The sequence below is a fragment of the Struthio camelus genome, chromosome W (genome assembly GCF_040807025.1).
Source record: "Struthio camelus isolate bStrCam1 chromosome W, bStrCam1.hap1, whole genome shotgun sequence".
Taxonomy (NCBI): Eukaryota; Metazoa; Chordata; class Aves; order Struthioniformes; family Struthionidae; genus Struthio; species Struthio camelus.
The window spans coordinates 10,175,385-10,197,796 of record NC_090981.1 but is presented as its reverse complement, the minus strand read 5'-3'; the positions used below and the strand labels follow the sequence as shown (position 1 = coordinate 10,197,796).

Below are 22,412 nucleotides of genomic sequence, written 5' to 3'. Positions count from 1 at the left end.
GATTTAATTTTCAAAACTGCTGAGCTCTTGCATCTCCCAAATAAGATTCCGGATTTTATAACCTTTTTTCTGTGGCTATAATAGGCAAATCCTTTGGATCACATTATATAATGCAAGCTTTCTCCCTTGCTATGGGGAAAAAGCAACGGGAAAAAAGTGTACCACTGAACCAGCTATGTCTAGGAAACATCTGAAGGAAACTTGAGCAATGGAAAAATACATAATATCTGAGAGCTGATCTTAATCTTGGACCTTTATTAAGTCCTAAATTGAAGTCCAGAATAAAACAATCCAGCATCTTGGTCTTCACTCTGTCGTTAAGGTCATCTCCCTGCTAATGGGCATGCCAAAATGCTCCATTTTTGAATTTTTTATGCTTTAGCACCTAGTGTAATCTGAGACATCCCAGGTGCATATGTGGCCCAAGAACTTTTCTTTAAAGGAAAAAAAGGAGAACAAGGAATTGCCATGAAAAAAAATCTAATTTACAAGCTGGGATAGCAAGTCTATTAGGCTTCTAGCAGAGCGAAAGGTCTGACTAGCAGGTGGGTAAAGATGAGACTTGAGTTGGAAAGGAAACAGCATTAAGAAAAGCCTGATCATTTGCTATAAATTATATACAGCTTGTCAGGAGATTCAACTACAAGAAGCCAAATGTGTAGCCCCAATATGTTATGAACCTTTCTAATATCCATGGGAATAGATGGGGCAGAGTCTGTTGGTGATTCCATCCTGACAAGAACAATAGACTGGCAGTATATAATGCAGCATTAATCAGAGATGTGAGCACTTGGTTTTCTTGTGGCAATGGTACAATTTAATCAGAATGTAAATCATGCACTGTTTTTGTGTGCAATTTAAAACAAAGAAAGGGTTTCATTTTGTATGAGAGATTTCTCAGTGTACAATTAATGGTGTGAAGAATGCAAGGACTAAAATTGCAACACCTTTTCATTGAATAATGAGTGTTAACTTCAGCATCTCAATAGGGAAATGGAAAGGTAGATTTTCCATGTCAAAGAGGTACAGAGCTTTTACTGGAACAAAAAAAAAAGTTTAAAATTTAAAACATAGTGTGCAATGCTGCAATGAGCAACATGGAGCCATTTAAATGCAATAAGGTGCTATATATATTTATAACCGCTAAAACTTGGAAAGCATCTGAGTTCTCACTGTCCTTAGTGTTTTAGATCACATATGTCCCTCAGACTTTCTTCACAAGTGCAGTTTCTGAAGGCAAATACTACTGCAGGAAAAAAAGCCCAGCAGATACATTCACCAAATGAACACCTGGGTTTGAATTTTTGTGAGTCTACCAGGAGGAGCAGGATGGGCAAGCTGATATTCAAATCACCTCACAGACCAATCAGAACAATATACAATTATGTCTTCCTTCTAAAGGGACACAAAGAACACATTATAATACAGCTTGATAGCATGAACAAACTGTGTGTATGTGCATACATACAACACAGAGGGCTTGTTGCACTGTTTCTGTACTCGGTGTTTATCCATCCAAAGTCAAACCTGCAGTGTCTCAACCCTTTCTATATACCATATAATAAACTAGTTACAGGTTTGGGTACCTTGTGATGTACTAAAATCAAACTTAGGAAAGAAAACAAATACCCTACAAAAGATAAAGTACAGAATCTTTCTAATTTTTAGATTTCTGCTCAAGCCAGAAGTAAACAGTTGTTATGATATGTATCAATCAAGTTCTCAGTTTTAGTTAGTACTGAAGCAAATACAATTCCTAAGGCATAAATCTTGGTGGGAGTATATATACCATGCCATGAGAGTGAGAAACTCTCACAGGGGATTCAAACGCATCCAGAACTGACTGACGAGTCAGTTTTGCAAGCGCAAAATATATTTTTGCAAGGATAAGGGAAAATAATAGGCTTTGTTTGCTTTTGAAACAGAAAAATAAAAAGTTAATGGGAATACCTTCTGCAAGTGGGTCAAGTGTGTGAATCATGAGCTGAAAGATGCTGTTCCTCATTAGACTGTTGTGGAGAGATACAGAGCTTCCTCCCCGCTGGAGACGTGGCTTGGTCTAAATGGAAAAAGAAGCGAAAGAATTTAGGTTTTCTGTGAGAAAAGGTCTGGAACACTATGAATTACTCTCACCACACAGTGAAACATTTCTGATTGTTACCTATAGCACAATATATTAAACAATACACTGTATTAAGCATTGTCATGTATATAGCCAATTTCTTTGGAAAGGATGGATCATCAGTTTACTCATTAGTCTACCAGGGCTCAGGAGAAAAGCAGGGGAAGAAAATTCATGCTCTATGAAACCTCTCAAAGTTTCAAGATACTCCCCCCCATCCCACACCCACACCCACACACATTCAAAATTTCTTTGCAGAACCTTGTGGTTAAATCCCTGAAATAAGTCTTAATTTTAAATGCCTTCAGTACATTACAAACTTACAGATCATCAAAACGATGGAGAAAAAGGGCAAAGAGTACTCCTTTTAATGGCAAAAATCTTAAAGCTCAGAGTAAAACATATGCCTCTCTTTACAGTTTTCCATTAAATAGTGATTGAAAAATGGACTGCTTGAGTGGTGAGGCAGTACAAACACACTCACAATAATGGAGCTAAGATACAAGCCTCTTTTACATGTTTTTATTGGGCTTTTAAATATAGATGAGGTTCTTTTCCCCATGTCATTTTTTGTCAAGTATAACAACAGATTCATTTATGTATCCTATAAAGTACAACTATTTTGTGGATGGCAGTATTCATAAAGTAGTCTATTCCTTTGGATAAAAAGAGACAATCAGGGCCAACAATTTGTTGACTAATGAGCTCCTAGTAAGACAATTATGGGGAAAAAACAAACTTGAAGATTTTTTTTTTTTGTGATGAAAACATTTACAGGGCACATTTATTAATCTTTGGTGTCATATGAAAAGTAAATGAAAAATGATAGAAGCTGAGTACCAGAATTACTTTATCACTTTGACATTGGAAATCAATTATTTCAATTTCATAGCAGCATAGGAGGGGATAAGGAAAGACCAATAACTTAGAAAAATGCTGACATGTGCCAAAACAAAGTAAGATTTGTCTTACATACCCTCTCCAGTCATAAATATACTAATTTCTGCCTACCGTCAGCATGTCGTCATCCTTGTTGCCAGCATTAGGTGACTGCATGAATGGAAAAAAGAATAAAAAGAAGTGTCAGGTGGAGCGCACATAGAGTGGAAAGACTTTTAAACAAATCTGTGTGTACTGATTCTATGAACCTTATTGTGATAGCTTTTCAAACCACTTAAATCATGCTAGAGATTGGGTTGATTATAGTGAATTCATGCTGAAATGTTGCAGGAATCTCTTATTCTTGACTCAAGTAATCTTGGACTGGAAATGTCAGAATTTCAGGGCCTGGCATACAGCAGCTGGGCTGAAACTTGATATGTTCACTTATAGAATATTCAGTGAGGCAAACTCCCATTAGGACTGAAAAAATACTGGATCTGAATGTAATAAAAATTTCAAGATTGATTCACTGTTAAATAAAAGCTTACAAATGAATGATACAATCCTGGCATTTTGCAGCAAAAGACTATGAGACAATTTTGTTTTATTTGAATGCAATCTCTGACCACACCCACCAAAATGCCATCTAGTCCAAACTGACAGCAGCATTTAAGAGCAGACAACATGTCATATATAGAAGCAAACACAAACCAGCAAAGAAAAAGGTTTTATACCTGGTTTGTAGTCCTGGGTTTTGTTTCATTTTTAATTAAATTAACTTTTGTGGTTAATGGGCACCTGGACCTTTTGTCACCACAGAATTATGTTTCCATAACATTTCAAAAGGTTGGTCATATTTTTTTTCTTAGTCATTCTGCTGTAGCCCCAAGAAGGAAATTTAATATCAAAACACATAAAATTAGAAACATCAATAGCTAGTTTTGCATTTAGATTCTGAACGCTTGAATTTAGATATCACACACTGTATGGCAAAGTATTCTCAAAGTATTATTTTTCCATTATAGCAACATAGATTATTCAAATTTTATACAAATGTATTTAATACAATATTTTAAATTGCCCTAAAATTGACTATATTTCTTTACACTAACTGTAAACACTATATTTGTGGATATATTGAAGTGTTTTTTTATTATTGTTTTTATTAGAAGACACTATCTGTACAGAGAGATGTGTGCTTTTAAACCATGGCACCAATCACATATTAGTTCCTATATGATCATAAAGAGATGCAAATTCAGTGTAACCTGTGCAATAAATATTATTCTACAGCAGGGTAGTAGTAGAAAAAACCTTAATCCACTGGAATTTTATGTCATAATTTCCCTACAGCCATCAACTTACTATACTCATGCAAAAAAAAAAGTGTATTTTTGTACAGTATTTTATATGAAAATATCTGAGGCATTACACCTTATTATGCTTTTATCATAATTACATAGATCCATCATAAAGTAGCTTACTAGATTTTAACAGAAGTCACAAAAATATTTGTAGGCTCCCCTATATGGCCTGGCAATACTTGCAATTCTTTCACCCTTCTATCCACACTAATGATTACATCTAAAAGTTTGATATGTCTGTACGTAAAGCCCTAAAATGTTTTACAGAAACACAGAATAGTTAGGGTTGGAATGGGACCTCTGAAGATCATCTGGTCCAACTTCCCTGCTCAAGCAGGGTCACCTAGAGCACATTGCCCAGCATCGTGTCCAGGCAGGTTTTGAATATCTCCAAGGATGGAGACTCCACAACCTCTCTGGGCAACCTGTGCCAGTGCTCTGTCACCCTCACAGTGAAAAAGTGCCTTCTTATGGTCAGATGGAATTTCCTGTGTTTCAGTTTGTGCCTGTTGCCTCTCATCCTGTCACTGGGCACCACGGAGAAGAGTCTGGCCCCATCCTCTTTACACCTTCCCTTCAGATATTTATACACATTGATAAGGTTCCCTCTGAGCCTTTTCTTCTCCAGGCTGAACAATCCCAGCTCTCTCAGCCTCTCCTCATATGACAGATGCTCCAGTCCCTTTGTGGCCCTTTGCTGGACTCGCTCCAGAAGCTCCATGTCTCTCTTGTACTGGGGAGCCCAGCACTGGACACAGCACTCCAGGAGAGGCCTCACCAGGGCTAAGTAGAGGGGAAGGATCACCTCCCTCGACCTGCTGGCAATGCTCCTCCTAATACGACTCAGGATACCACTGGCCTTCTTGGCCACAAGGACGCATTGTTGGCTCAGGGTCCATCCAGGGAGTCCCCTCAGGAGCAAAAGGAGACAGGGCCAGAGACAGAACAGGAAGCAAAGCTACAACATGGAACCAAAGTCCATCCAGGAGACACAGCCAAAGACACAACTGTAGAGAAGCTACAATGCACAGTGGATCCATCCAGGAGACAAGCTACCTACAGCATTGGTCCAAAAACCATCCTGGAAGCAGGGCTAGAGACAAAAACTAGAAATAGACTTACATGTAACATAGCTCATGCAATAACCAAAGCCCCAGGCCCGAGCTTAAATAGGGCTCCTGAGCCCATGGACAGAGGGTGTGGGTCCCAGGTGAGTCTGGTAAGGGCCATTAAGGCCTATTGGTGCACTCCGGGCCCTGATAAGCACTACCAAACCAGTGGAAGTGCTGTCATGCACTTTAATGGAATTAATACAGCTTACTCATTGAAGGCTTTTTAGTCTACTTCTTAACTCCTTAACACAGGAAGCTTCTGAGTGGCTATAAGGGAATCTTTTCATGTTTAAGTTATGGTAAACCAATGGTAGGGAGTTTAACTTACATATTATATGCATGTTAGATTATTATCTGAATGCAACCTGTGACTTAAGATCTAATATAGAATCTTGAATCTTATTTAGAACAGAGTAGGAAAAAGGTAAAAGTCCCTTTCCCTATTCCTGGCCTTTTCCTTCCTTTCACCTTTCTCCCTTTCTAAAAGCAAAATAAAACAGGGAACTCTACCTAAAGAATCAAACTTCTGCATCATAGGAGATAATAAATATGATTCACAAGAACCATATCCTAGATTAAGTTGAGTTTATAAGATTTCTTTACTCATCAAAATGAAGAATTTCTTAAATTAAGCTTGACCTTTTACAGACATTGAGACATATTATGAAATTGGGATAATTGACTGCATTTACAAATGTGTATTTATATGTATTTTGTGTGAAGGTCTTGGCTCTATGTAAAGCAGAATTATTTTGTGTATTCAGATCAGTTGCTTCCTATATGCCAGTTTGTTCATGCAATTGCCAAGTGTGCATATGCATAGTGAGTCTTCATAAGAGTCTTAAATGCATCTTTGCTGATTCAAGCAGTGACAAATGGATGATTAAAGGAATTGGGTGTCACATGCTAATCTTAGGCCAACTGATTTAGATACAGATTTTCATACATAGTTATATGAAATAATACCTTACACTTCCAGTCAGTGGGACCAATCACATGCTATTTAGTTATTCAATATATGTAAGGAAGTCAGTCTACTCCATGTCTCTTACCTGAGCTGAACTTATTAAAAATTAGGTATCTTTGACTTAGGAAAGCAATGCATTAGCTCAAGCTTAAAGACTTGATGAGTGTTTAATCACCTTAATGTCAAAAGTAATCATGCAGTTTTCAGTTGTCATCTTATTCTCATTTCAAAATTTGGAATTTCTATCTATGTATTTTTTAAATTACAGAAATTGATACAATAGTTCCTTATGTCTGTGTAATTATATCAGGAGATGGGGTGAGGAAAGAAATTTTCACCAAAAAAGGAGAAAGAAAACTAAAATTAAGTAATTATAATGATAATTAGATACCCCTATACACAAATCATCTGCTCACAAGTGTCAGTTTAAATCCATCAGTATGGATCTGTGTGGCTAGCTTTAAATACCTGGATTTACAATGCTTAATATACTGCTACCATATCAATAATAACACATGGGAAAGCATTATTAAATGTTGCAAAATTAAACCCTCAGAAGTTAGGAAATGTCAGAATTGAGGTCACCCATCCAACAAACTGCAAAACGGGGCGAGAGGCTGGGAAGGTTTTCAGTCAAACTCATACTACACCATACAAAGTACTGATAGGACATGCCTGTTCTTCATTTCTTATAACTCAGTCAAACCTGAAGGGAGTACCAAGAAATCAGCAAAAAGCACTCCCCAGGACTCTTGCCTTGCTAAATATACAAAAAATTTGCTGCAGATTATGGAGGCTTTAGAGTTTGCCTTAAAAATAGTCACAATAATTTCCATAAAGGAAAGTGTTTGACATCTTTGTGCTTGCTGATACTATGATGATTTGCATCTACCTAATAAAGCACTTTCCTGTAAATGGGCTATACCTTGCAGAGGATTCACCACAAGGGAGAAGGGGCTGCAGTTTCATTGCCTCCTATAGCATGCTGGAGATCCTGAAGGAAACTGGTAACTACAATCGCAGATGAGAGACCAATCTGCACAGCCTACAGACGGGATCCTCAGTTGCCCTGATCAAATCCCCTTTACAGCTAGCTCTGCTCACTTCTCCATTTTATCCCACAGCTGCATTTCCCCCACAGATGACTTTTTGCCACTGGGCCTAGGGCTTGGATTTCTGCAAACTTCAATTTCCACTAGCAGTAACTCATTCTGGATCTAGCTCTATAAATAGTGATTCTGGGAGGATGAAAAATGTAATAAAATGTGAGAAGGGCATATAAAATAATAAATTATATTGAGAAAGCCAGCTGAGCACTGCTAACAGTAAATGTTTCTCATAAGCTCAGAAGAATGAAACAGTCAATAAAAGGTAAAAAGGCAGGTATATTGGGCCTAACAGGCAGGGTTTGGGTAGCAGGGGGCTGCAGGGTGCCCTGTGTGGGAGGAGGCCAGGAACTGCCCTGGGCCAGTCACAACTGGTTCCAGCTGGCTCTGAAAGGGATGAAAACTACCCATTGCGTGCCAAAACTCCAACCAATCAGAGGAGCACATGGAGCCTTGGCTCAGATATATTTAAGAAAGAGTAGCAGGGGAAGAGAGATGCTTAAATGAAGTTGAGCCTGGGGAAGGGGGAGCAAAGGTTTTTCCCTGTTTTTCTTTTTTTCCCCTCAATGCCTGAATAAATAATCTAAAGTTTGTGTTAATTGGCAATAAAGTAAATTACATTACAAATTATTGGCAATAAATTAAATTATATAAAAAATCTGAGTTGAGATTATCTTGTCTGTGACAGCAGGGCACTTAAGAGTCAAAAGGAAAATTTTGGCATGCTACATATCCTGTGGGACTACCTTTTTCCTTTATATCATTGGCAAATTAGTAAATTGGTGGATTGAGACCTGGCTGGATGGCAGAGCTCAGAGGGTTGTGGTCAGTGGCACAGAGTCAAGTTGGAGGCCTGTAGCTAGTAGTGTCCCCCAGGGGTCAGTCCTGGGTCCAGTCTTGTTCAATGTATTCATCGATGACCTGGAGGAAGGGACAGAGTGCACCCTCAGCAAGTTTGCTGATGATACTAAACTGGGGGGAGAGGCTGACACACCAGAAGACTGTGCTGCCATTCAGAGGGACCTGGACAGGCTAGAGAACTGGGCAGAGAGGAACCTCATGGAGTTCAACAAAGGCAAGTGCAGGGTCCTGCCCCTAGGGAGGAATAATCCCATGCACCAGTACAGGTTGGGGGCTGACCTGCTGGAAAGCAGCTCTGCAGAGAAGGACCTGGGAGTGCTGGTGGACAACAAGTTAAACATGAGCCAGCAGTGTGCCCTTGTGGCTAAGAAAGCTAATGGTCTCCTGGGCTGCATTAGGCAGAGTGTTGCCAGCAGGTCGAGGGAGGTGATCCTGCCCCTCTACTCAGCCCTGGTGAGGCCCCACCTGGAGTACTGTCTCCAGTTCTGGGCTCCCCAGTACAAGAGAGGCATGGCACTACTGGAGAGAGTCCAGCGGAGGGCTGCAAAGATGATTAGGGGACTGGAGCATCTCTCATGTGAGGAAAGACTGCAAGAGCTGGGCCTGTTCAGCCTGGAGAAGAGAAGACTGAGGAGGGATCTGATCAATGTCTACAAGTATCTGAAGGGAGGGTGTGTGAAGAGGCTGGGGCCAGGCTCTTCTCAGTGGTGCCCAGTGACAGGACAAGAGGCAATGGGCACAAACTGAAACACAGGGAGTTCTGTCTGAACATGAGGAAAAATTTCTTTACTGTGAGGGTGACAGAGCACTGGACCAGGTTGCCCAGAGAGGTAGTGGAGTCTCCTTCCCTGGAGATATTCAAAACCCACCTGGACGTGATCCTGTGTAATGTGCTCTAGAGGACCCTGCTTGAACAGGGGGAGTTGGACTAGATTATCTCCAGAGGTCCCTTCCAACCTTGGCCATTCTGTGATTCTGTGAAAATCAGTGCAATCAAAGCATATAAAACACTGTTATACTTTTCATGTCCAGTAGGATGTTAGACTGGTTCTTTAACGTTACAGAAACTTCTGTTTTCCCTTTAATTCACCCATTAACTGGATTATATTATTTTCTCAGTTTTTAAGTAGGAAACTAAACATTTTCTGAAGCAAAACAAAGTATTGTTGACATTTAATACCCTAATTTTGCATCTCAGGCTCATCGTCAATGAATACCATCTGCCCTCCCATTCCTTCTACAAATAACCATTTTCAGCTATTTTTACCACTGTCCCTTGGGTCTTTCTAACCACCTGAAACATGCAGATGCTACCCCAGGGCTTGTCTTGTACCCAGTCAGGGTGTAAGAAATGGTAAAGAGAAAAAATGTTGAGAAGAAACAGGAAAGGAACTTTACAGAACAACCTACAGATGAAATATTAGTGGTATACTGCCAGCAAACCTGCTAGAGTTCCAAACAGAAAAGCGAGTCTAAGTTTCCAAGCTTCATCTACAACCATTAAGTAAAGCAAATTAGTATTTTCTCCAGATTAAATGAAAAAAAAAAAAGAACACATGAGCTTCTCTCTCCCTCTCCTCCTCCTTCCCTTCTAACTTTTTTTCCTACAAGATTTTGCTTTGCATTAAGATGAAGGAGAAAATGCATGGCCCTGAAATCAGGAATGTCCCAATGAACTGGGCTTCTGAGGCCCAGCAGGCACGTGTTCTGCAGAATTTACAGAACGTAAACACCAGGTTACTTTTACCACCTTAGATGTCAGAAGTTGAAACTAAGATACAGAGAGCTCAATGCCACTGTTACCAAATATGGAGTTACAATATTAAGAACCTAAATCAGACTGCTCTATTTAGGTTCTCAGTTTTTTTGAAAACCTCATTTGGAGAATTATATAGTGTGACACAGCAAAGGCTACAGAGCAAGTCAATCTTTTGTACTCACCTTCCTTCATCAATCTACTATATCATACTGCCTTTCACACTACTGAGTTGTTTTAGCAGCTACAAACTGAACATCTGACTCATTTGCAGGCAACCTGTTGCCACGCATAATCCAGAAATGGTGAAACTGTTGCTTTCCTCTGTGGGTTGCAAAGCCTGGTCCTCCTAACACAACTTCTTAATATTAAACAAAACACTATACTTCAAAGAAGAATTCCCTTTGTAACTGACAAAAATAAGGCCTTAGTGGCAACAGATATTCTGGAGTTATGGAGGACTGAATAACATGGCAGGGCATAGTAACAAACTATAGTTAAGAACAAGCATGAAGGGGTTCATAGTGAAGTAGTGAGGGTAGTAGCCCAAGCAGCTAGGGACCCTAGTTTTCAGTTCTGTTTGACACCTGTCTGTTCCTCATTTACAGCATAAGGATGAAAGCATTTCTTTACCTCCAAGAGCAGCTGCCAGGTGAGCTTCATTTCAGATCATGAGGTTTCTCAGCTACTTTTACTAACAGAGGCTGAGAGATACTGTTTTGGACGGAAGCCAAATTTCATAACCCACAAGGTTTTTCAATTGGAAAGAGAAACAGATAGTAAAACCATGCATCTTTTATATAATCCTATTCAATTACAAAGAATGTACAAAATCTAGTTTCCCTAAGTACTGCAGGAGTCACATGCAGGAGCCTTTACTCCCAGCTGTAAGCCTTCAAAAATTTTAGTCAACACTTGCTCCCCAAATGCTCTTGTTCATCTGCTTGCACTTTCTTTTTCCCCTCTCAAGACCAGTCCTTCAATGGCTATATCTGGCACTAACTCATTACCCTTTCTTTCTGTTCTTCTTGCCTCTTTCACAGGCACATCAAGCAATAGCCATTGAAACCCTGCCCCCCATTATGATCCTTTGTTCTAGGGGCTCACACATATTTGAAATGGAAGTTGCTATTGTTTCAGCTATCTGCTTCCATAAAGTAGTGTAATTGCTTTTAAAAGTTATCTGTAATTAGAGAGGTGAGGGCTGTTACCCTCACCAGTTTCACTACTGTATAACTCAATCCACGATAATACTTCAGTTGTTTAAAGTATAAGAGATAAAAGAAATGAAAGTATAAGGGGAAATTGCATAACACAAACTATCCACTCACATTAGGTAAAGTCATCAGGATAGGAAGGGTATGAAAACAAGCCTTGGCTTTACATCAAAAATATCAGAACTCATAATGAAATATACTTGAAGTGAATGCTATTAAAATAAATAAAAACTCACTGAGCCTAAGTATAAACATGCAAATTATTTGTTTATGATTTAAGAATCACATCCTGATTCTTGTGACCGCATTTTAAGTCCTCCACAGATTGCAGTCTCTTTGGGGGCATACAGCCTCTGGCATGGAACACCTCCTTCCAAGAGCACACCTACAGCTGTGACCCTAAAAAATATTTCCTCCCTCAGAATCTGCTGCTTTCTTAAGTATGCTTGAGCAGAAGGGCCATGTGCTCCTCTGATTGCTTGAAGTTTTAGCAGGAAATGGGTTGTTTACAACCATTTCAGCTCTGATTGGAACTGGCTGTGACTGGCACAGGGCAGTTCTTGGCCTCCTCCCACACAGGGCACCCTGCAGCACCCTGCTACCCAAACCCTGCCTGTTAGGCCCAATACAGTCAGATAAAATAAAAATCTGAATATAAATGAAGAAATAGCTGTGCCCAGCTTTGACAAATGGCCTGGATAACAGCAGCTGATGAGACGGGAATGTGAGCGTATGCAATGTTTGCCCCAAACTGATCATGCTAAAGAGGAAGGCAACCATCTGCCGGATTAAACAGTAACCAGAGAATTACAGAGACTTTTGAAACAGAGGAGGAGTCAGCCTGAAAAGACGTATCAATAAAGGATGAAAATGTGGAATGGGGCGGGGGGGCAGAGACCTTGGAGGGGGAACAGCAGGTTCCCCCAATGGAGGGGGAGCAGCGAAACCAGGTTGGACACTGCCAGAAGTGGCCCTGCGGGCATTGCGACCTCTGCCTGGGCCTGACAGAGCAGCCTCCCCGTCAGACATTGTGAGCAGCCTGCATCCATCTAGCGGTCCGACAGTGCGGGGTGCGACATGTAGGGACCCACCCCTCAGGCGTGTGTAGGTGACCTCATGGGTGGGCTTTCTCACTGGCGCATGGATTTGCGGGTTGTAGGGAGCAGCGGGGGCACACCTATAGCTGGAGCACTCACAGCTCCCACAGGAGGGATGTGCAAGTGGGGGAACCCGCACTCCCAGAAGGGGGGTGTGCTTGTAACCCACCCGTCCTGTGATGGGTGTGCACATGTAACTGTATGGATGTGCATGCGGGATTACAACTTCTTGGGATGAGTTATAGGAGGGTGTTGAGAAACTTGTAGGTGCTTACTAACGTTTTCTAAGTGTCTAGTGTTGATCTGTTGTATTCCTGATATTGATCCCGAATGTATGGTTCACTGATTGTCAGTTAAGTACATGTTGTTAATAAATCAATAAACCACTTTGATCCTGATTTGGTTTATACTACATGAACTGAGTAGTTTTTCCCTGTGACAATAACAAATGCAGGGTATTTGGGTAAGGAAAAAACAACAAACAAAACCAAGAGTTCTGATTTCATACCACTAGAAATCAAGGGATGGCTCAATTCCATGGGGGTTACCTGGATTTAAGACTAATGGAAGTGAAAGTAGGATCCAGTTGAGCACACTGAAAAACACAAGCTGAGATTAGATGTAACATTCACCCCACAGCACATTAGAGCAAGATACTGGTCTCAGAATTTCTTATATATAATACAAAATATGATGAAATTACAGGATGCAATTTGGAATATGTGTGTTTTCTGTCCTCAGGGCACTACTGGTTGGCAGGTCATACTTCCTTTGCAGGTAAACGAATCATTAAAGCACCAGCTAACATTTACCATGTAATATATTGTCTCTTTCTCTGGATGTTACCAGCCACTGATTAAACTGTGGTTTACCTAGGTTCTTCTTTAGTAGATGGTCCTATGCCACACCTCCTCCCGGACCTTGTCACATGGGGGCATTTTCAGAGGCACAGTCAGGATGTTTCTATGCCTTGGAGAAGCAGACTTTTTACATGGGCTCTGGAGAAGCTGCTCTCCCAACTGGACATGTTCTATAAAATAGCTGAAATTTTCCATTGCTGTGATGGAAATAAGTCAGTAATATGACTGCACAGTATTATTTTTTTAAAGTATTAATAAGGAAAAGGCACAAATGGATTAGGAAGTTCCTGCTTCAGAAACTCATTTAATGCAAAGCATAGAAAATGAAGCATACAAATTGTGTGTTTAAAAGTTAAAAAAAAATGTATTTTTTTATCCTTGGATTTATACCAATGGGAATGGCTAGAAATCTCTGCTGAAAAATGGCAAGAGATATTAAAAAAAAAAGACAGAAAAAGCTGCCAAAACACAGAAAGTACAAATTTCTATGAGTACAGAAAAAGCAAATGTTGCATCCACGGAGGCAGAAGTAACTATTCTTATATCTATCCTCTTATTAAACAAGGACATATACTGGCAGCCTGAAACTTTCATCTTGAATCAGTTTGGTTCAGGATTCATAGCTCAAAGAAAAGGCTATAGGCACAGTTGCAGACTGAGTTCTAATCATTATCATTCAGATTTTGTGGAAAGCATTTTAACTTATATTCTATAACTTTCAGAAATGTAGGACAAAAATCTTTGGTCCAGAGAAATGTAGATGCATATTTTTCAACCATGACTTAATAGTGAGAATTAATCCTGGGATCTGGGCCTGCATCTTCTTTTACTAAAAGCTTAGACATCATGAAATGTTTGTGGAGAAATTTAACTATGTCGTCCTGGACCATGAACAAATGCTCGAGAAATGGCACCTTCCATTCATCCACTTCTATGATGATAGTACAGTGAAAAAAAGCAATAGACTCCTTGCACCTCTGCTTGTTAACAGACAATTCAATAAATCAGGAGAACAAAGGACTAGGAGTAGAAATGTCCAAAACAAACAGATCACTCACTGCTGTTAAAAGGGAGAAATCAACTAAGACAACAGTTATTCCGCCAAAAGAAGCCAAGTTATACACAGAGTTGTGGAACAGTCTGATATGGTAATTTGGATTCTGCTTACATAAAATGTATTTAGAAAGAAAAATTTCTCCACTATTATCAGTGCCATATGAATTTCCAATAATGATAGCTTGTTTACTATTAAACTGAAACAAAGTAATTCAAAGCCTTTAAAGCAAATTCTTCATTATAAATAAAGTGTTCCACTCCTACTGGGGATTGCAACACTATTTTGTTAAATTATTGCAAGCATTTTATCTCTCATACTGTCAGTTTGAACAGAAAAGAGAATTAGAACTCTCTGCATTTTGTTTTCTGTCATCTAGGACCTCACAGTTTATTTTGATATGTGTTGCCCAGCTTCTTTATGGAAATACATTTTTCATTTTTCAATACATTCAGTTATTTCTTAATTCATTTCTCCCTTCTTTCATTAGCAGAAGAGAAATCTTACTTTTTAGTTTAAAGTCTAGTAGTTGTTCCTTATTGATGAGAAAAAGTATCAATTTTATCTGCTAGATTGTTTATTTCTTCTGAAGCAGCATAATATATCACTCATGCAAGCTTATGCAATGTGCCAATAGCAGACAGTGAGATGTAAACCTTCATCTTACACATATATCCCATATATTTTGTAGTTTTCTCTCAGAAGAAAATCCTTTAATAATTTATCTCCCCCTGGATATAATCAAAAGTTTTCAACAATCATTGCACCAAGTTCAAGGGCTACTTTAAAAAGTCACTGGTAGAGGATAGAGGTAGATGTTGCAGCTTCTCACTTTCTTCTTAAAGCCACCTCAAGTTTTAGCATTAGGTGACTCATTCTTGCAAGTGAGTTCTGAACAAAAAAGAACTTTTCCTATGTCTTTTAAAAAATCTTCTTAATCTGATTATAATTTTAGGGTCTTAATCACCCATTTCATGATCACAGTTTCAAAATCTCCTGCAGTAAAACGTTTGATTCAGGATTCATAGTCAGATAACAGACAGTCTGGTCTTCAGATTGACATTCTCAGAAAGAAGACCATTTGCTTTTTTTTCCTCAACAGTTTCTTAAATGGACTTTTGTTTTTAATAGGTTCTGCAAAACTAGCATGTTCACTGTCTTGTCTGGAAATGCAATTTGAATTAGATCTTTCTTTAAAACTACCTTTTTTCCTCTAAGGTCTGTCAATGACCTCAAGTCTAATATCTAACAGGATATCTGACAGGATATTGAATACCAGAGCTGACAATGTCATGCTGTGCAAATCTCACTTCCTTGCAACAGATCTACAGAACTATTTAAAAAAACTGTGAGTAATGAATTCATCTGCTGCAGACAACGGCCTCATTTTTGAATAAACAGCACTTTAATTGGTGCAATTATTACTCCTGTCTGTTCACTCCAAATGCATAGATTTATGCTACTTGAGCTGGCAAAGAGCTCATTTAGGTGGCAACAACAGTTGATCATTATTCTTTCCTTGGACAATATCACTGAGGGCAAGAAATATTAGGAGGGGAAACCTATAATACAACCCAGATGACAGATAGCTTTCAGTGTCAAAACCAGCAAGGCTGTCTTTTAACTGGAGAGTCCTGGGCCCAGAAGAATCATCAAGTTGTGCATAGTTTGCATAACCAGCTCTCTAGCACTCCTTCCCAAGTAATTCCACAGATGGTTTCAGGGGCTATAACTATAGTACCTACAGCCACAAATATAGTCAAAAGGCACAATACCCGTAAGCATAATGGGCTTCAAGGCTCATTACCAGCCAGCATCGCTTTTCTATCTTGGTAAAAAGGCATAAAGGCAGACTTAACAGTCTAAAATGCAAAAGAGCATCTTTTTGAGGCATTACAAAATGCAAGACTGGAAAACCTAATGATAAACTAAGTTGGGGATGGGCAGCTGTCATTCAGGAGCTAGAGGAGTTTTACCTGATCCCTGGGAATGCCATGCAATCAGAAAGTGAACTAGGTCAGGATTTTTCTGGGAGTGGGGCAGGGAGGGGAAGTATGTATGAATTCATGCCCACTTATGGGAGGCAGGTTTAATAAATTCAGGTACAGCTCCATTCAAATCTGGTTGAATTTGTCTGGTTGCCAAACACCTGTGTTAGGTGGTGAAGCCTGCCCAAAAGCACCACTCAGACATCTGCCCAGCTCTGGCAAGATTACTCTGGTATGCACTGTGAAAACAAAGAAGCATAGATAATTGTCATGGGGAAGGCCTACCAGAAAGTAATGCTTAATGGACCGTAACTGCCCTTCTTTAATGGTTTAGGTATGTGGCAAAGAACCAAAGAAGCACAGATAGATAAATTGTTAACAACTTTACATTCTTTACATTACACATTTGAGATGAAAGGCCAGAAGATGATAGTGACCCAGGTAATGACTGCTAATTGGCCTGAAGTGAGGTGACCAATGAGGCCATTGGCAGCTTATGTCGACCATCAAAGTTAGAAAGAAATAAATAGTGAAAACAATAGCCCCTTGGCAGGAACACATCAATGGATGCCCAACACTGGGCAGAAGGCTGAGCCTGAGGTGGAATCAGACATTGACGGGTTGGAGTGAGTGTCCTGTTCCCCTGAGTCCATGCTGCTGGTCACAACTGGACCAGAGGGGCAGGGGTCTTGACTAATGTGAGTGTAATCTGTATGGAATGTGTGAGTTTCATAGAATAGAAATTGCTATCCACCTGCTATACCCATCCTGCTTAGTAAACAAACCTGGATGAAGAATTTATTCTCATAAAATAATTTCCTATATTTCTGCTTCTGTTAGAAAAGGATATTGATCCCAGAAACTTCTGCCATTTTAACAACATCTTACATAGATGTTATGCTTTCAATACCTGAAAATGTCTTCCCTGTTAAAATGATTTCTTCAGATAAAGGCCTCTGGATAAAATGCATTGGTTCTTCCAACCTATTTACATGTTTGCACAGCTTTAGCTACTGTAAAATCTGCATCTGCAGCCCTCAGGGCAGGACTTTTTTCTTAGATTGCCAGACCACCACCATGGCCATCTCTGCTCCACTTACATTGACAATCTTGATGTTCTTCATAAGCATTTGTATCTTCTTTCTTATGGTCAAACTGAAACTATTAAATCATAAGCTGATTTACTATTTCTTCCTTAAATGTAAAATCTCCATTTTTGCCAACTATTTCTTCAAATTTTTTTTATTTTAACTTTTATCTCCCCTTCCTTACCTTACTCCAAAACTACTTCTAATTATAATCCAAAAATAAAGAATAGAAAAGCATTACAGCTGAGCCAACCAAACAATACTAACCAGGACTTTCCACTCTGCATCTTGGCTCCTTGTTGGTGAGATCACAGCTCCCACTTGCCTTATTACTGCGCTCAACTCCCAGCTCCCCTTCCCTTGCAGAGCAGCTGGCCCTCGCTGCTCCCTGACAGGGGGCATAGGCCATCTCGAGCCCTGAGTCAAACACGACAGGGCCCAGCCCTAAGGCTGGGCAGGGGTCTGCCCCCATGGGTCCCCCTGAGCTGAGCACCATGGGGCCTGGCCCTCAGGCTGCACAAGGTTCTGCCCCTGGAGCCCCCTGCCCAAGCTCCAGGCTAACTTCCAAATTTTGCATGAAGCTATTATTAACATGCAGGCACAGATTACAGACCTACAGGCTTTTTTAACATCCTCAGTACCCAGAACGACCCCTGCCCCACAGCATCCTAAACCCTTTGAAGGGGATTGAGCGAGGTTACGACAATTATTAGTCAGATGCAGCTAATCTTTACCACCTACCAGGGGGCCTACCCAACAGATATCAGCTGCTCAGCAGTAGCAATATCTTGACTCTCAGGGCTGGCCCTGGATTGGGACACTTCCTATTGTGGGTTGCAATGACCCTGCTCTTTATGTGAGAGAGCAACTGGAATGTATGGAGCTCTGCCTAGGGGTGGACGATGGGCTGACTGAGAGCTTATGGGTAAGGATTAAAGGGCAGACTAACATGCGTGACACTGCTGTGAGGGTTTACTACAGGCCACCTGATCAGGAAGAGGAAGTAGATGAGGCCTTTCTACATACAGCTGGAAGTAGCCTCACGATCACAGGCCCTGGTTCTCATGGGAGACCTCAACCACCCTGATATCTCCTGGAAAGAGAACACAGCTAGGCACAAACAGTCCAGGAGGTTCCTGCAGAGCATTGAGGATAATTTCTTGACCCAGGTGGTGGAGGAACCAACGAGGAGAGGTGTGCTGCTAGACCTTGTACTAACGAACAAAGAAGGTCTAGTTGGAGATGTGCAGGTTGGGGGCAGCCTTGGCTGCAGTGACCATGAGATGGTGGAGTTCAGGATCCTACGAGGAGGGAGCAGAGCAATGAGTAGGATTGCAACGCTGGACCTCAGGAGAGCTAACTTTGGCCTCTTCAGGGACCTACTTAGGGGAATCTCATGGGGGAGGGCCCTAGAAGGAAGAGGGGTCCAAGAAAGCTGGTTAATATTCAAGCATCACTTCCTCCAGGCTCAAGATCAGTGCATCCCTCTGAGTAAGAAGGTAAGTAAAGCGAGCAGGAGACCTGCATGGATGAGCAAGGAACTCCTGGCAAAACTCAAACAGAAGGAGGAGGTATACAGAATGTGGAAAAGGGGACAGGCCACTTGGGAGGAATATAGGGACGTTGTCAGAGTGTGCAGGGATGCGACGAGGAAGGCTAAGGCCCATTTGGAATTAAATCTGGCAAGGGATGTCAAGGACAACAAGAAGGGATTCTTCAAATACATCAGTAGCAAAAGGAAGACTAGGGAAAATGTGGGCCCACTACTAAATGGGGCGGGTTCCCTGGTGACGAAGGATACAGAGAAGGCAGAGTTATTGAATGCCTTCTTTGCTTCAGTCTTCACTGCTAAGGCCAGCCCTCAGGATTCCAGACCCTGGGGACAAGAGAGGAAGGCTGGAGAAAGGAAGACTCTCCCTTGGTTGAGGAGGATTGGGTTAGAGATCATTTAGGCAAACTTGACACCCGCAAGTCCATGGGCCCTGATGGGATGCACCCACGAGTGCTGAGGGAGCTGGCGTATGTTCTTGCTAGGCCACTCTCCATCATCTTGGAAAGGTCCTGGAGAACAGGAGAGGTGCCTGAGGACTGGAAGAAAGCCAATGTCACCCCAATCTTCAAAAAGGGCAAGAAGGAGGAGCCAGGAAACTACAGGCCTGTCAGCCTCACCTCCATCCCTGGAAAGGCGATGGAACAGCTCCTCCTGGAGGTCATCACTAAGCATCTGGAGGACAAGAAGGTGATCAGGAGTAGTCAGCATGGATTCACCAAAGGGAAATCATGCTTGACCAATCTGATAGCCTTCCATGATGGAATGACGGGCTGGGGAGATGAAGGGAGAGCAGTGGATGTTGTCTCCCTGGACTTCAGCAAGGCTTTTGACACTGTCTCCCATCACATCCTCCTAGGTAAACTCAGGAAGTGTGGGTTGGATGAGTGGACAGTGAGGTGGATTGAGACCCGGCTGGATGGCAGAGCTCAGAGGGTTGTGGTGAATGGCGCAGAGTCTAGTTGGAGGCCTGTAGTTTGCGGTGTCCCCCAGGGGTCAGTCCTGGGTCCAGTCTTGTTCAATGTATTCATCGATGACCTGGAGGAAGGGACAGAGTGCACCCTCAGCAAGTTTGCTGATGATACTAAACTGGGAGGAGTGGCTGACACACCAGAAGGCTGTGCTGCCATTCAGAGGGACCTGGACAGGCTGGAGAGCTGGGCGGAGAGGAACCTCATGGAGTTCAACAAAGGCAAGTGCAGGGTCCTGCCCCTAGGGAGGAATAACCCCATGCACCAGTACAGGCTGGGGGCTGACCTGCTGGAAAGCAGCTCTGCAGAGAAGGACCTGGGAGTGCTGGTGGACAACAAGTTAAACATGAGCCAGCAGTGTGCCCTTGTGGCCAAGAAGGCCAAGGGTATCCTGGGGTGCATTAGGCCGAGTGTTGCCAGCAGGTCGAGGGAGGTGATCCTGCCCCTCTACTCAGCCCTGGTGAGGCCTCACCTGGAGTGCTGTGTCCAGTTCTGGGCTCCCCAGTACAAGAGAGGCATGGCACTCCTGGAGAGAGTCCAGCGGAGGGCTGCAAAGATGATTAGGGGACTGGAGCATCTCTCATGTGAGGAAAGGCTGAGAGAGCTGGGCCTGTTCAGCCTGGAGAAGAGAAGACTGAGGGGGGATCTGATCAATGTGCTAACTAGGAAGGAACATACATAGCAGGGCACAAGCAATCCAGGAGGTTCCTGCAGAGCATCAATGACAACTTCCTGATACAGGTGATGGAGGAGCCAACGAGGAGTGGTGCTCTGCTGAACCTTGTACTTACAAACAAGGAAGGGCAAGTTGGGGGTGTGAAAGTCAAGGGCAGCCTTGGCTGCAGTGACCATGAAATGGTGGAGTTGAGGATCCTGCGAGGAGGAAGCAGGGCAAAAAGCAGGATGACAACCCTGGACGTCAGGAGAGCAGACTTTGGCCTCTTCAGGAACCTTCTTGGAAGAATTCCATGGCAGAGGGTCCTAGAAGGAAGAGGGGTCCAGGAGAGCTGGTTGATATTCAAGGATGACCGCCTCCAAACTCAAGAATGGTCCATCCCAATGAGCAGGAAATCAAGCAAAGGTGGCAGGAGACCTGCATGGATGAACAAGGAGCTCCTGGCAAAACTCAGACATAAAAAGGAAGAATACAGAAAGTGGAAGGTAACCATAGACAGGTAACCTGAGAGGAACATAGGGACATTGTATGAGTATGCAAGGACGGGGCTAGGAAGGCCAAGGCCCATCTGGAGTTTAATCTGGCGAGGGATGTCAAGGACAACAAGAAGGGCTTCTATAAATACATCAGTAACAAAAGGAAGACAAGGGGAAATGTGGGCCCACTACTGAATGGCGCAGGGGCCCTGGTGACAAAGGACACAGAAAAGGCTGAGATACTGAATGCCTTCTTTGCAGTGAAGTGGCAAGTCTTGCAGAGCATCTGTCATCTGAGGAAAGTCAGAGAGCTGGGACTGTTCAGCCTGGAGAAGGGAAGGCTCGGGGGGATCTCATCAATGTGTATAAGTATTTGAAGGGAGGGCATAAAGAGGATGAGAGCAGACTCTTCAGTGGTGCCCAGTGACAGGACGAGAGGCAATGGGCACAAACTGAAACACAGGCAGTTCCATCTGAATCTAAGGAAAAGCTTTTTTGCTGTGAAGGTGACAGAGCACTGGACCAGGCTGCCCAGAGAGGTTGTGGAGTCTCCTTCCTTGGAGATATTCAAAAGCCGTCTGGACGTGATCTTGGGGAGCCTGCTCTAGGGGACCCCACTTGAGCAGGGGGATTGGACTAGATGATCTCTAAAGGTCCCTTCCAATCACAGCTGTTCTTTGATTCTGTGATTTCACAATAGGTACCCCTCCAAACCCATACCTTTGTAATGTGTGGGGACACACTTGTTGAGAGTGGGGGATGCTGTCATGGCCCGGAGCGCATCCCCACTTCTAGGAGTGTAGTTGGCTAAGTGAAAGAATTTAGGTGGCTGAGCCCAGGGTCAGCTCCCTCACTGCTAAGAGCTGTTGTGAAGCAAGCTAGAAGCAAGGCCCTGCCCCTCCTTGCCCTTGGGAGCTGCTTTTAAGCTGAGGCTGCACTGCTGGCTCCACCTGTGCTACATCACAGCTGTGCAGCAGCTGTGTCTGCACCTGGTCTCCTACCTCCCTGAGTCTGACCTGGACCCACTGGCTCAGCTTTCTGGCTTGAGCTCGGGCCTGCCTCATCACTACAGACCTGCCTGGTGACTGGACTGAGGCTGACCCTGATCACTGTCTCTGGCCCTGATCCTGACCTGGACATGCTGACTCAGCATCCTGGCTCCTGGTTGGTGAGGTCACTGCTGGTGCCTGCCTTGTTATTGCACTGTACTTCTGTTTCCTCTTCCCTTGCAGAGCAGCTAGCCCTCACTACTCCCTGACACTGTTC

At 42.3% G+C, this 22,412-nt stretch overlaps 1 protein-coding gene across 1 annotated transcript in view; it reads right to left on the bottom strand.

Moving 5' to 3' along the window:
- Positions 1–22,412, bottom strand: part of LOC138064099 (sodium/potassium/calcium exchanger 2-like) — an 89,392-nt gene that overhangs the window by 51,191 nt on the left and 15,789 nt on the right. Inside the window, 2 exon segments of the mRNA XM_068925083.1 lie at positions 1,951–2,059; positions 3,134–3,172. Coding sequence (XP_068781184.1) covers positions 1,951–2,059; positions 3,134–3,172 — 148 coding nt within the window.